The following is a 15,148-nucleotide window of genomic DNA, read 5'->3' as shown; positions in this document are numbered from 1 at the left end:
AAAGTTGAGAAAAAGCAAGAACTCTTATCAACATTCATAAATGTTAGTATTGTAATTTTACTGTTGTTCTGTGAAATAAAATAAAAAAGTAAGACAATAATAATGATAATAATCATTACAACAGCTCTGTTTTAATACATTTATTGTAACATTCACACATAGTGTTCAAATTAGGATCTGTAATATATTCTAATGTTTTAAAAGAAGTCTCTTCTCAGCAAGCCTGCTTTTAATTGTACAGTAAAAAAAACAAAAAACATGCCTGATTCAAGAACGGGGTCTGATGGCCAAAAATTATTATTTTACTAACTTATTAATTTTAAGTTAAATTGTGCTTTGTTGGTAAAGTGTCTGCTAGAATGTTAAAAATGTTCAGTGTTAAATATTTTTAAATTGTTGTTTTGTAATTTATTTTTTTTCTTTGAAAAGCAAGACAAAACAGTAAAAAGCACATTTTGGCTTTTTAATTTATGCAATGGTGAAATTGTTTTTTTGCAAAATATATGGGTAAAAAAACTCGGTGCCCATTTATTGGTCATTTAGAGCAATGACTGCATTTAGAGCAGTCTCACCAGGGCTCTTCATCAGAAGAATCTCATTACACTTAAAAACACTTGCCAGAGTTCAACTGTATTTAATTAGAAACATTGAATCAATTTATATGCCCTGGTTCTAGATTAATGGTGCTTTTTAAAACTTGCAACTGTTTAATAAGCATCTTATGATTGTGTCAATCAGGGAGAAGAGGAGGAGATGCAGAAGACCTGTTGTGGGATGTGAAGACCCCTGAGCCTGAGCATGGGCCACCACCTGCACTAGAGGAGATAAGCTGTCACCTGAGTGAGCTGCTGGACTCTGAGCTGCTCTCTCAGGCCACTGGAGATGACTGCCGCTCTCCATCTCTGCGTAAGGGTTCAGATCCATTAAACATCCAGCTGAGTTTAAAAGCTTAAAGCTACACTATAGTACCAGTGTAATAAAGTTATTTTAATTTTGTATAAAAGCATTATTCATCCATAGATATACTGCTGTTCAAAAGTTTGGAATCAGTATTCAGCAAGGATGCATTAAATTGGTCATAAGTGACAGTAAATGCTTTTACATTGTTACAACATATTCTATTTCAAATAAATGTGTGTTTTTAACTTTGTTAACTTAACTTTAATGAATCACGGTTTCCACAAAAATATCAACCATCAAAATCAATATGTTAGAATGATTTCTGAAAGATCAGGTGACACTTAAGACTGGCGTAATGGCTGCTGAAAATTCAGCTTGTACTTGTTTAGTACAATTGTACTAATATTTCACAATATTATAATTATTACTGTATTGTTGATCAAGTAAATGCAGCCTTGGTGACCATTAGAGACTTCTTTCAAAAATATTCAAATATCTTCACGACCCCAAACTTTTGAATGGTAGTGTAAGTATCATAAAAATAGTCCATGTGGTCTAAAAGATTCACATTCTCTCGTTTTTAGAGGAAGAACACAAAACAGATGATGGCCGAAGTGTTTTGTTGGAGGATTGGACTGATGATGAGGATGGTACAAGGATCCCAACAATTCACAGGCACAAATTAAACTCTTTCGCACAGAGAGACACAGTGCTAGACATGACCGATGAGGAAACAGAAGACAAGGACACATGTGAAGATGCTCAGAGATTCATGGATCAAACATTATCTGTCACAAAAGAGATGGCATCTATGTTTGAAAGTGTAAAGAGCTGTGATTACAGTGAGATCCCCCAAAATATTCCAATTTCAGGAATCCCAGAGCATTCTGAGCAAAGTGATTGTGAGGAAGTTGAGGAAACCAATTGACAACTTCTTCCAGTCTTACATCGTATCTCTAGGGGAAGTCGTGGCCTAATGGTTAGAGAATCGGTAACCCAAAGGTTGCGGTTTCGAGTCTCGTACCGGCAGGGATTGTGGGTGGGGGGAGTGATTGTACAGCGCTCTCTCCCACCTTCAATACCACGACTGAGGTACCATTGAGCAAGGTACCGAACCCCCAACTGCTCCCCGGGCGCCGCAGCAAAAAAATGGCTGCCCACTGCTCCGGGTGTGTGTTCACGGTGTGTGTGTGTGTTCACTGCTGTGTGTGTGCACTTTGGATGGGATAAATGCAGAGCACTAATTCCGAGTATGGGTCACCATACTTGGCCACACGTCACTTTCACTTAGAAACACTTGTAATCCCATCAGGTTTCCCCATTTGTCCTCAGGGGAACTGATGAATAACTGTGGGATTGAAGCTGAAACATTTCCAGAGCCAGGCATTAGGGCAAAGTCATCTCTTAGCACCCCTAAAACGTACCACATGGTTAGATCAAAAGGGGAGGAGATTAAACCAAAGGTCACACCTCAAACTTCAGCCAGAAGCCCTGTAATAAAAATCAGACTTAGAAAAACACACCAAGATGGTACAAGTGGAGAAAAAGTAGGGCTACACAGTCCTAACCACAATCTGCAGCCTCCAACGCCCACTCCCAGAAAAACAAACCCAGCTTCCTGTGACGATCAGGTTTCCATTCCAGCACAGTGCATTTTCTAAAGCAAGCGTCTCCCCCTCGGAGCGTTCACCACCTCCTACACCTCACCGGTCTTCAGCAATAAAGAACCACAGGACCTCCAAAACCTCTCACACTGATCCAGATGACATCAGGTGAGATAAAAAATAGACACAAATTCATAATGTGATTTAAGACTTTTTGACTTTTTTTTTTTTTGATGCAATAATTTGACCCATAATTTGTTAGAGTTGCCCCTAAATAGAATATTTTTTTAATCAGTATATAATATATACATTTCTCTGCAAAAAATAATATTAAAAAGAATGAATAATATTAAAAGTGAATTAAAACTATATGTACGTATATGAAATATTTATTCCTTAATTTAAATGAAATAAACTTTGAAAATGTAATTTGTTGTACTGCTTTAAGTTTATATTTCCAGAATTTAAAACAACAGAACCATAATGTGATTAGTCCGTACTTTGAATTTAGCATTATTTTTGAACTGATTATTGCTGTATATGTTTTCTTAGGAAAGGACAGCTAAATCACCCCTTACCTGATTTCTCCAAAGTGGAGCCGAGGGTACGTTTCCCGAAAAAGAGTGGATACAAACCTCCTAAAAGCCGTCAGCCTCCTCATGATAGAACTTCACACCTGGATCTTCCTGTAGTGTTCAAGTCCCCTGCTGAGATCGTGAGAGAGGTCCTTTTGAGCAGCTCTGATGGGTCTCCAGGAAGTCTATGGGCTTACATTTCTGCCATAATTCTGCGCGCGAAAGATCATATTTTGAGCGCACAAAAGTGCATTTTGCACGCGCGCGATCTGAGTTTGTGGAGAAAATGTTCGTTTCGCAAAGAAAAAAGTCTTTCGAGCGCACGGAAATCAATTTTGCATTTAAAATACGTTTTTGGATGTGTGCAGACCTTCTCTTTTGCGCGTGCAACGTTTCACTAGCTTGCTCACTAGTGTTGGGTCGTTCTTGAACGATTCATTCATTTTGAACGCAATCAGAATTTAGCAGCCTCGTCTCTGATTGGCTGGAATTATGGCATATTGTAACGCTGGGTTGTGTTGAGCATGCGAGCTGTTGGCATTTAGAGAGCACTGAGGGCGGGCATCAGGTGAGCAAGCCAGTGAAACGTTGCACGCGCAAAAGAGAAGTTCTGCACACATCCAAAAACGTATTTTAAATGCAAAATTGATTTCCGTGCGCTCGAAAGACCTTTTTCTTTGCGAAACGAACATTTTCTCGACAAACTCAGATCGCGCGCGTGCAAAATGCACTTTTGTGCGCTCAAAATATGATCTTTCGCGCGCAGAATTATGGCAGAAATGTAAGCCCATAGAAGTCCCTCCACCAGTGGGACCCACAAGCGTCTGCACTGCACAGTACCAGAGGAGTTCCGCTGCCCCCAGCAGGCCAGCACACTGATGCAGCAGCTACAGGTATGTAAAGAGTGAATCAGGAAGCACTGAAATGTATTATGTGCATGAACATGAAGTGAAATACTAGTATACTATTTACTGCATAGTATACAGTCGGTAAGATTTTTTTTTTAATGTTTTTGAAAGTCTCTTATGCTCACCAAGACTTGTAATATTATTACAATTTAAAATAACTGTCTATTTTATAATAACTGTTTTCTATTTTAATATTTTTTGTAATGTAATTTATTTCTGTGATGTCAAAGTTGAATTTCCAGCAGCCATTGCTCCAGTCTTCAGTGTCACATGATCCTTTAGAAATCATTCTGATATGCCGAGTTGTTCCTGCTTAATAAGTTTGTGGAAACTGTGATAATTTTTTCAGGAATCTTTGATTAATAGAAAGTTCAAAAGAACAGAATTTATTTGAAATAGAAATCTTTTGTAACATGATAAATGTCTTTACTGCAAATGTCTTTATTTTTGATCAATTTAATGCATCTTTGCTAAAAAAAAAAATTTAAAACAAAAAGTAATTTCTTTTAAAAAATCATACTAACCCCAAACATTTGAACAGAGTGTATACTGTGTAAGTAAATCAAATCATATTCAGTATGCAACAATAAACATTTTAAACAGTAATATTCTAAATAGTATACATATTTGCAGTTTTATGTAAAAGTAGTCCGAGATGTTTAAATCCTGGTTGATATTCGTACTGCTTCCTGTTCACATTAGAGAGGGAAGTTTAAGTGAAACTTAAGTGTCCCTTTGCAGTATGCACTGGTTCTTCACTATGTTTTGACCATTTTTTTTTATGTAAAAAGTGTAGCATTACAAACATAATGATACTCAAAATAATGCTGATTTATCCAAGAGGCTAAAAGATGAAGCCATCTGTAATGTTTCTTTATCTATGTCTTTTATTTTTTCCTCTCTCTCTTATTCTCACAGGAAGACTATAACAGGCTGCTTACCAAGTATGCAGAAGCTGAAAATACTATCGACCGACTTCGCCTTGAAGCAAAGGTTGGCTTCACAGACTGTGTTTATGGTTTTATGCTTTTTCCCCTTCATCTGAAGGTTGACGTGAATTCAGTGCCATACTCTCCCTCGTATCAGCAGGCCTGTCTCCTTTCTGCGTGTGCTCTGATGTCGGCGAGAGCTATTTTTAAACTCCTCAGGCTGAGTCAACACAATATAAATGCAGAATCTCTTTTGTGACGCCATAATCACAGCCCTCAGTTTAACAGCACCACCACCGTATTCAAGCACAGACTCATTTTCAAACTGCGGGCTCTCTCTGATTGTGATGTTTTTCCTTACCTCAGACGACACAAACCATTTTAGAGAAACGCTAGCAAACAAATAAACAAACTGAGACAATAAGCGGTGTACATAAAAAAGCATTACTTGTACAAGTCATATTATCTGCATACTTGTATATGAACAACATTTTCTCCACAAACTCAGATCGCGCGCGTGCAAAATGCACTTTTGTGCGCTCAAAATATGATCTTTCGCGCGCAGAATTATGGCAGAAATGTAAGCCCATAGAAGTCCCTCCACCAGTGGGACCCACAAGCGTCTGCACTGCACAGTACCAGAGGAGTTCCGCTGCCCCCAGCAGGCCAGCACACTGATGCAGCAGCTACAGGTATGTAAAGAGTGAATCAGGAAGCACTGAAATGTATTATGTGCATGAACATGAAGTGAAATACTAGTATACTATTTACTGCATAGTATACAGTCGGTAAGATTTTTTTTTTAATGTTTTTGAAAGTCTCTTATGCTCACCAAGACTTGTAATATTATTACAATTTAAAATAACTGTCTATTTTATAATAACTGTTTTCTATTTTAATATTTTTTGTAATGTAATTTATTTCTGTGATGTCAAAGTTGAATTTCCAGCAGCCATTGCTCCAGTCTTCAGTGTCACATGATCCTTTAGAAATCATTCTGATATGCCGAGTTGTTCCTGCTTAATAAGTTTGTGGAAACTGTGATAATTTTTTCAGGAATCTTTGATTAATAGAAAGTTCAAAAGAACAGAATTTATTTGAAATAGAAATCTTTTGTAACATGATAAATGTCTTTACTGCAAATGTCTTTATTTTTGATCAATTTAATGCATCTTTGCTAAAAAAAAAAATTTAAAACAAAAAGTAATTTCTTTTAAAAAATCATACTAACCCCAAACATTTGAACAGAGTGTATACTGTGTAAGTAAATCAAATCATATTCAGTATGCAACAATAAACATTTTAAACAGTAATATTCTAAATAGTATACATATTTGCAGTTTTATGTAAAAGTAGTCCGAGATGTTTAAATCCTGGTTGATATTCGTACTGCTTCCTGTTCACATTAGAGAGGGAAGTTTAAGTGAAACTTAAGTGTCCCTTTGCAGTATGCACTGGTTCTTCACTATGTTTTGACCATTTTTTTTTATGTAAAAAGTGTAGCATTACAAACATAATGATACTCAAAATAATGCTGATTTATCCAAGAGGCTAAAAGATGAAGCCATCTGTAATGTTTCTTTATCTATGTCTTTTATTTTTTCCTCTCTCTCTTATTCTCACAGGAAGACTATAACAGGCTGCTTACCAAGTATGCAGAAGCTGAAAATACTATCGACCGACTTCGCCTTGAAGCAAAGGTTGGCTTTACAGACTGTGTTTATGGTTTTATGCTTTTTCCCCTTCATCTGAAGGTTGACGTGAATTCAGTGCCATACTCTCCCTCGTATCAGCAGGCCTGTCTCCTTTCTGCGTGTGCTCTGATGTCGGCGAGAGCTATTTTTAAACTCCTCAGGCTGAGTCAACACAATATAAATGCAGAATCTCTTTTGTGACGCCATAATCACAGCCCTCAGTTTAACAGCACCACCACCGTATTCAAGCACAGACTCATTTTCAAACTGCGGGCTCTCTCTGATTGTGATGTTTTTCCTTACCTCAGACGACACAAACCATTTTAGAGAAACGCTAGCAAACAAATAAACAAACTGAGACAATAAGCGGTGTACATAAAAAAGCATTACTTGTACAAGTCATATTATCTGCATACTTGTATATGAACACAAATGTACGCAGATAAGTACTTTGTTTTTTACACAGTTAATGCACAAATTAATTATTACATTTCCTTTAAAAGGAATTGAATGCAGTGCATTATATATGAAAAAACATGCAATTATATTTTTAAATTGATTAAATACTTAAATTGATTCACAGCCTAATTGGCATTATCATTATCATTATCATTTGTTTTGATGAAACGAGCTCTGTTTATTTGTCTGATAAGGTCATACATTGCCTCTGTAGAAAACGGCTAATAAACAACAGTGTGAAGTGACAAAGTGACCTGAAACAAATCTAGGCCTGAGCCATCAACAGGATTAAAACAGGATGTGATGTCATGTCTACTTTCACTGTTACATAACTAAATTAAAAGAGCAATGTTGGTAATTATTTAATGTAGCTAATTTTAGGCTATTTCTCTGTGCGGTTTAGCGTCTCCAGCTGCATTTTCTCTAATGCTCATTAAGTTCTTCAGCCACATGCCCTGGCCATCTGCCTCTGCTTTAACAGACACAACAGCTTGAGATAGACCGGGTTCATTCACTTTAATCCCTTATTGACTTAGTTGTGGTTTCTGGGAATAGGTGTGGGTGATAAATTACAAAACTGTAAAAATGGAAATGGCCTTTCCAATCACTTAAAATTCAGACAGAAATATAATATTTGTTTGATGTAGGGTAGGGGTCAAGTCATTTACAAATTATGGGATCCCCTATGTGAAAATTGTAAGCATAGGCTGGTAAGACTGCTAATTGAGATCTGATGATCTGCTTCTGGTATTGGTCCTGTAATAATGATGATTGTGTTGGAAAATGGGTGGTTTTATTCAAAAGACTCTGAGGTCATGTTGAGGTTATGTTCAGTATGATTTAGTGTCTCGGGGACTTATCAAGAGGGTTCAGTCATTCGCCTCCATTAGGTTTCAGACAGCAAGCAAACCCATTACCTCACACCTAAGTCACGAATGTGTGTGTGTGGTAAGGTGCATGGATATCAGCTTATTGACATTCTATTTTCATTGTATTACTCTATCCATTGTCTTATCGGTAAGTCCAGCAGTGGAAAGCACCATTAAATGGCCTGCTTTATGAGCCCTGTTGTACGTGAGTCTCCTCTGTGCTCCTTTGTGGTTCAGCCACTAGTCTGCAGTAAATCTGAGGGTCTGTCACGTGGCAAGACAGGGCTGTATTTCTCTGATGGTCTTAGCATCTACATAATGGGTGGCGACACAGTCTTTATGTTCTTCCCACTATATGTTGGGATTACTTGAGATACTTAAGATCAGATGTCACCAATTATTGTATCATAGTCCAGATCCAAACCTATAGAGATAATATAATAAATATAATATAAACATACATTTTTTTCACATAATGGTAGAGTATACCATGTAACAATAAACATGCATTTAAAGACATTTTATGTAGAGCACAGAGGGGACATTAATTTGTTTACACAGGACACAGGATTGATTTACACGGCATTATGCATAGTGATGGGCCCGTGAATTATTGGCAAAGTAGATTTTCAGACAGATGGTTGCTGATTTCTTTGTCATTTTTGGCCAAAGCAGCACTTTAATCATCAACTCATGATTGTTGTGTATGTGCTGTGTGTTTACAGGTGGGTCTCTGTTCTGAACCCCCAAAACCCAGTACAGCTATCCTGTCAGGTGTTATTCAGGAAGGGTCAAAGGTCATAACCCTCAATTTCCCTCAAGCGCAGAGGGCAGCGTTCAGCGCAGTCTCTGCTCAACTGGCCCAGCAGAGGGATCACTCAGGTACATCATACTGAAACTTAAAACTTGTATTTAAAAATCACACTATTATACTCAAAAAGAAGTGATTTTTTTTTTACGGAAACTGAAATGAAATTTTTTTTTTTTAACTAAAAACTGAAATAGAAAATAAAGTTGAATAATCTATTAATTAATTAATTAATTTAATAATCAACGTAAAAAGTGTGTTGTTTACAAACATTACAAACCGTTTCTTTCAACATACCTTCTGTTTATTCATGTTTATTTTGTGATATTACGAGTAGTAAAGAGGAAGATATGATCAGTTCACGTGCCACTTGAACTAAGGTGTCTACCAGCGATCTGTCATGCCACATTAAAGAGTTCCAAACCACATTTGTTTAAATTTCAAGATGCCTTGTATCAACTTTAAAACAAAAATTTAATTTCAGAACAGTCTTATAATCTCTTCTAAATTTACTTTGCAGTCAAACTGAATAATTGTTAAATCATCTCAAAACTGCTTTGATCACATTGTAGAAAACTCTAGAAAAACACCAACTTGCTCTTCCTCTGTGAACTCGGTCAGCTCAAGGAGGTCTGGATCTCTCACTGCAGACCATCTAACAGAGACTCTGACCAAACAGACTCATAGATTTCAGCTACAGGTAACCAACTTTAAAATAACCTTTTTGATAATTCAGATTAACAGGCATTTTATTTTAACAGCGGTGCTTTAAACCCAAAATCTTTTTTTTGTTGTTTTTGTTCAGGTTGATGCTTTTGAGGCACTTCTAAAGAATGGGAAACTCAAGCCCTGTGAACAGATAAAGGTATGCTGATGCTTTTCTAAAAACATGCTTTTCTAAAAACAAGCATTTTTTAAAGGCATGACGTCAGACTGACTCGGTCTGAATCATCTACGGGGTTTCTCCACACTGGCACAGGGGCAGGAGTCTCTTGAAAGGGCTTATCTAGATGCACGAGGCCAGTATCAGATGCAGCAGCAGCAACAAGGTGGGCTTGAAACCTTTGACCCAGACAGGTAGCCTCTTTTTATGTATATGTATATATACACTACCATTCCAAAATTATTTGAAATTAATACTTTTATTAAGTAAGAATGCATGAATTTGATCAAAAAGTGACAGTAAAGACATTTATAATGTTACAAGAGATTTGTATTTGTAAAAAAATGCTGGTCTTTTGAAATTTCTATTCATGGAAAAATAAAAATATTAACCAGATCAACTCTTTTCAACATATCACCAGCACATGAGAATGATTTCTGAAGGATCATGTGAGACTGAAGTCTGGCTGCTGAAAATTCAGCTTTGCCTCACAGGAATAAATTACAGTTGAAAATATATTAAAATAGAAAACAGGTATTTTAAATTGTAATAATATATTATTTGCACATAGATAAACTTGTCATTGTCTTTTGTTGCTGATGCAAATATTGATGATGCTGTGCTTCCTGTGTTCTTCCTGTGCCACTGGTTTGAAGTACTTATGTTCATACTGTGTGTTTGTGTGTGACACAGGGACCTAGAAGGTCAGATCTTCAGGTCAGGGATGCGATTGGAGGAGCTGAAGGAGTGGCTGGAGCAAGCCGAACAGAACAAACCCATTTCTGAACCTACTTTAAACCCTCTGCCTCCTTCAGATGTGCTTTCTTTGTCCATGCTGGAGATCGAACCTCTGCCTGAGGTGCCTCAGAATTAACCTCCAAACCTCACTAACCTCTGACCTCACAGATATAAATGACAGAAAAGTACTAATTCTCCCCTTCATTCTTTCTCAGAGTCCACTGTCTGCTGCCCATCCTGAGGCTTGTGTTGGCATGGAGGTTAGTTCAATTAGCGGAGAGAGTGATGCAGACAGAGAGGAAGAGGAGATCCTCCCATTTCTTCTTCATCCCCTTTATGACAAACACCAGCGTGTGGAGAAAGACTTCTGTAAGCTCATGGACTGGTGAGTGACCTTTGACCAGCATGTGTGAGAATGAACAGCTTTACATGTCAAGCTCAATCTCTTGTTATTTTCATACCCAGCTATCAGAGTTTGAAAGAGCTCCCTGGGATGCTGGACCCAACTGTGACTTTAAAGAGCCATGACTCGCTGGATTTTGGAGTCTTTGCTCCGCCTGGGAATACAAGCTTAATGAACAGACATCAACATAGGACTGTTAATGAGCAAGAGATGAAAGAATCTGTTCAGCAGTGAGTCCTCAGCCTGTTTCACATCAGCTTTTCAAATTTTTAGAAGCTCAAAGGGGTCAGTAACTTTAGGCAGTAAAGAATAGGTTGAGTGAATATTAGGTATGCTAGCAATATGTCAGAGAAGAGAGGAATATTATCAGAATCAGAAAGAGCTTTATTGCCAGGTATGTTTACACATATGAGGCATTTGTTTTGGTCACAGAAGCTTCCACAGCATGACAGTGACAAGACGACACGGAAAATAAAAAGAATAAAAAATTGGATAAGAAAATAGAAAATAACAATATACAACAAATATTTAAAAAAATACACAATATACAAAAAAGACAATAGATGTTACTTGTGTGTACAGGTATGTTACGTACAAATGCAAGGAAATGTAAATAAGAAGTATGCGTGTTAAATAAATGTATAAATAATGTTGTGTATTACACGTTTATTGCCAAATTAATTGTTCATGAGATGGATTGCCTGAGGGAAGAAACTGTTCTTATGCCTAGCCGTTCTGATGCTCAGTGCTCTGTAGCGCCAACCAGACAGCAACAGTTCAAAGAGGAAGTGGCCTGGGTGTGAGGAATGATTAATGATTTTGCCAGCCCTTTTACTCACTCTGGATGAGTACAGTTCTTGGAGAGTGGGAAGGGTTGGACCAGTGATTCGCTCAGCTTTGTGTGTGCCTGATCTTCTCCAGTAATCTGTAAACAATATTTCATTATTTAAATGAATGTAATAGTTTTAGCTAATGATAATAACACTGTTTAGAAACCACTGTTCCTACTGACATTCTACCAGATTATTGTAATTCTGTGATGAAAAGTTTGTCACAGACACAATAATGATATTTCTGTGTTTGTTATCTAAACATCAGCTGTATGTTGTTACCAGGTTTTGTAAGGTAGTTGAGGGTAACAGCAGTTCAGTCCACTCCACCATTATCAACACCTGTGTTGGCTGTTTGCTCTCTCATTCATCTCTCCATTCTCTTTCTTTAGGCAGGCAGCAGCAGATTGTGTCCCTCCCTCCAGCCCATCTGTCAGGTCACAGGTGTGTGAATCTATGGAAACTCACCCAGAGGCTTTTTGCCACTCCTCGGTGTTGCCAGGGCAACTGGGCAGGGAAAGGAAAGCGGCAGGAAACAGGAAAACTCAAAGCAGTAGCCTGACCAGCCTAGCAGAGAGCACAGAACCCAGAACTATGGGCTTAAATGCTAAGGCCAAGACTGTCAGAGCATCCCCTCTGGTCAGTGACTGTACTTTATTTGTGATGAACAACACTATATATCATATTTGAAGGATTTATTTCTTAATGTGCATGAATAATAGAATTTTAATATTATTTAAGTAGAGCTCTTACGCGTATTTGTAACACTGTAGGATGGGGTCAAGTCTCCAGAGACAGACTGGCTTTATGGGCTCTGAGAGCAGTCAGCTCACTCCTGCTGTACACAGTCCTCTCCAGCAGATGGCAGTGGCGAGGTATGAAGCACCTTCACTGTGTACAGCACTTCGACCTGTAATTTAAAAAATAAAATAAAAACTGAACTATAATGCGTTATTGGTGTTTCTGCTCATAAGTAGGGTTAGGGAATCATCCTGCACTATTTGTGCTATGGACATCCATGATACCTCAAATCTTTTGGTTTATAGAGGAGAGGTGTGTTTTTACTTTTCAAGTATGTCACTTAGATGATAAAATGGGCGAAAAAGTCTCATAAAACAAACAAAAAAGCACTCAAATTTTATTCAGAAAATATGAAAATCTTGTTGACTGTTTTTGCTATCCCAGGAAATGTATAATTTTTATATTTTTCTCTTTCTGATGTTTTCTCCAGTTCCATCAGGCCGTCTGGCCCACACACAAAGAACACAGAAAGACCAGAGTCTGCTCCTCCTTCTAGACAGCCTTTTGCGGTCTCCCCCTCTCATTCACAACCCTCTTCAAATACCCCAGGAGAACACATCAAGTCTAAAGGATGCACAGGTCCTGTTAGGAGGAGAGGTGGGGAGGAAGGGTGTTCTTCTTCCAGCCTTTCTCGCTCAGTATCCCCCATTCATTGGCCCAGTAGCACCCTCCTGCCCTGGCCGAGCAGCCTGACCAGCCAGTCAGAACACCGGAGTGATCAGGGTGGGTGTAGGTTTGACATTTCACACAAAAAGCATGTAAAAAAAATTGTATACAGAAGACACAATAATACTTAGCAAAACCTTATAATAAGATTCAATTTGTAATCAATAGTTCATCCAATCATGAGTTCATGTATCATGAACTAAATAAATAATATTTCACACACTTTACAGCGTTTATTAATCTAATGGTAATTTCTTAATATACAATACTAAAAAATGTCAACATTTCAGGCTTGATAAATTAACATTACTTCATTCATTTTTAATGTTAATTAACAATTAACAATAGTATATAAATTAACATTAACCTAAAATAAGAGCAGCTGTATGTGTGTGTATATATATATATATATATATATATATATATAGTTAACATAAATTAAATGCTTGTGAAGAATGCTTTTAAAAATTCAACCGTGAATCATTTTTACCAAAAAACTCTTTCATAGTATTTCATGTATTTATGGTTACTTGGCATAAAAAAAAGCCAAGGAAGCTGGCATGGCGATAAAACGCCAACCAACCATAAAAATATATATTTTCTTGAATAATGCTGATATGACTTGTATTTATCTTTCCTCATTCTGTTTCTTATCGGGATGAAAAAGCACAGGATGGCCAATATCCACATCCAGCCAACCAGCAGATCCGCTCTCACAGAAGCCCTTCCCTCCATGTGCCGTATCACCACGGTGACCACCTCGAAGCCCAAAGTTCCATTCAGCTAACAAATCACAAGTGAGTTTCTGAAAGGCTGACATGGCCACTGCAGCACAAACAAGCAGAGATTTATGGCTGCTCTTTTGAGCCAGGGCTCTACTGTAAAGGAGTTCTGGGAAAAACTCCAGTGGTATTAAGTGGTCTCTATGAAATCATTTTTTACTTCATGACAGCCAGAGTTCCATCTGGATAATTAGATTTAATTTTCATTCTTTCCTTTCTATGATTCAGCAGGAGTTTGTCTCTCAAATAGACTAGCTGAAGAGTTCGCTGGTATGTATTCAGCTCCTCATCAAGAAACCAGCATTAATCACCATTAGCTATTAATAAAACAGTAACCCTGTGTGTATTTGAAATATTCACCTACCCACATCCTCACACCCACCTCTTCTGGCAGTGCCTGTGTAACGCTCTTTTTGGTCCACACTGGAATGGTTATTTCTAAACCCTGTTTTGATCTTAACTCTAACAGAAGCAAAACATGACTTTTGAAGAGGTCTCTTGGCGTGCTAACTTCAAATTGTTTGTATAGGAAAACATTTGACATGCTCTGTGGTCTTTTATGTTTTTTTTTTTGTTTTTTTTTTAATTTTCCATTTTTAAATCGATCATTGTAATTTATTCCTGTGTTCGCAAATCTGAATTTTCAGTAGCCATTACTGTTTTAAGTGTCACATGATCCTTCAGAAATCATTTGGTGCTCAAGAAATGTTTCTTATTATTATTATCAAAATTGAAAACAGTTGAGCTGCTTAACATTTTTGTGGAAACTGATACTTTTTTCATGATTCTTTGACAGAAATTTAAATAATAAGTAACATTATAAATACCTTTATTGTTACTTGATCGATTTTAATGCATTCTTGTTTGAAAAAGTATACGTATTTATTAAAAAACAATTAATGGTATTGTATTAAGCCATGTTTAAAATACCCTGTTGAGAAGCACATGCACTGTTGTTGTTGTTGTTTTTTAAACCTGTTGTATAAACAACCCATCACATGATGCATGATAAAAAAAAAGCCTCATCAAATTGGAACTGACTTCCAAATAGGCACATTAAAGGGTTAGTTCACCCAAAAATGAAAATTCTGTCATTAATTACTCACCCTCGTGATGTTCCAAACCCATAAGACCTTCGTTCATCATCTTCCATCATATTTTTGTCACTTTGGACGCGCGTTCACGACAGTATCATGATGCGAGCATGTGGTGGCGCTGACCCAGATCTGGTGTAATGACGTCATCACGCCGGATCTGGGTCAGCACCGGCGCCGCCACACGCTCGCGTCATGATACTGT

General features: G+C 37.4%; 1 protein-coding gene across 1 annotated transcript in view; it reads left to right on the top strand.

Moving 5' to 3' along the window:
• The window catches only part of LOC107692308 (AT-hook-containing transcription factor-like), a 24,575-nt gene that overhangs the window by 5,224 nt on the left and 4,203 nt on the right, over nt 1-15,148 (top strand). Inside the window, 19 exon segments of the mRNA XM_016491292.1 lie at nt 739-906; nt 1,485-1,857; nt 2,189-2,549; nt 2,551-2,672; nt 3,057-3,262; nt 3,866-3,972; nt 4,906-4,980; nt 8,664-8,820; nt 9,319-9,446; nt 9,552-9,610; nt 9,704-9,823; nt 10,323-10,488; nt 10,583-10,752; nt 10,833-11,000; nt 11,993-12,239; nt 12,374-12,399; nt 12,401-12,475; nt 12,832-13,123; nt 13,722-13,864. Coding sequence (XP_016346778.1) covers nt 739-906; nt 1,485-1,857; nt 2,189-2,549; nt 2,551-2,672; nt 3,057-3,262; nt 3,866-3,972; nt 4,906-4,980; nt 8,664-8,820; nt 9,319-9,446; nt 9,552-9,610; nt 9,704-9,823; nt 10,323-10,488; nt 10,583-10,752; nt 10,833-11,000; nt 11,993-12,239; nt 12,374-12,399; nt 12,401-12,475; nt 12,832-13,123; nt 13,722-13,864 — 3,163 coding nt within the window.

This window comes from Sinocyclocheilus anshuiensis, unplaced genomic scaffold (assembly GCF_001515605.1).
Source record: "Sinocyclocheilus anshuiensis isolate Anshui unplaced genomic scaffold, SAMN03320099.WGS_v1.1 scaffold478, whole genome shotgun sequence".
NCBI lineage: Eukaryota > Metazoa > Chordata > Actinopteri > Cypriniformes > Cyprinidae > Sinocyclocheilus > Sinocyclocheilus anshuiensis.
The sequence above is the reverse complement of the archived record's forward strand: the minus strand, read 5'-3'. Positions and strand labels throughout refer to the sequence as shown.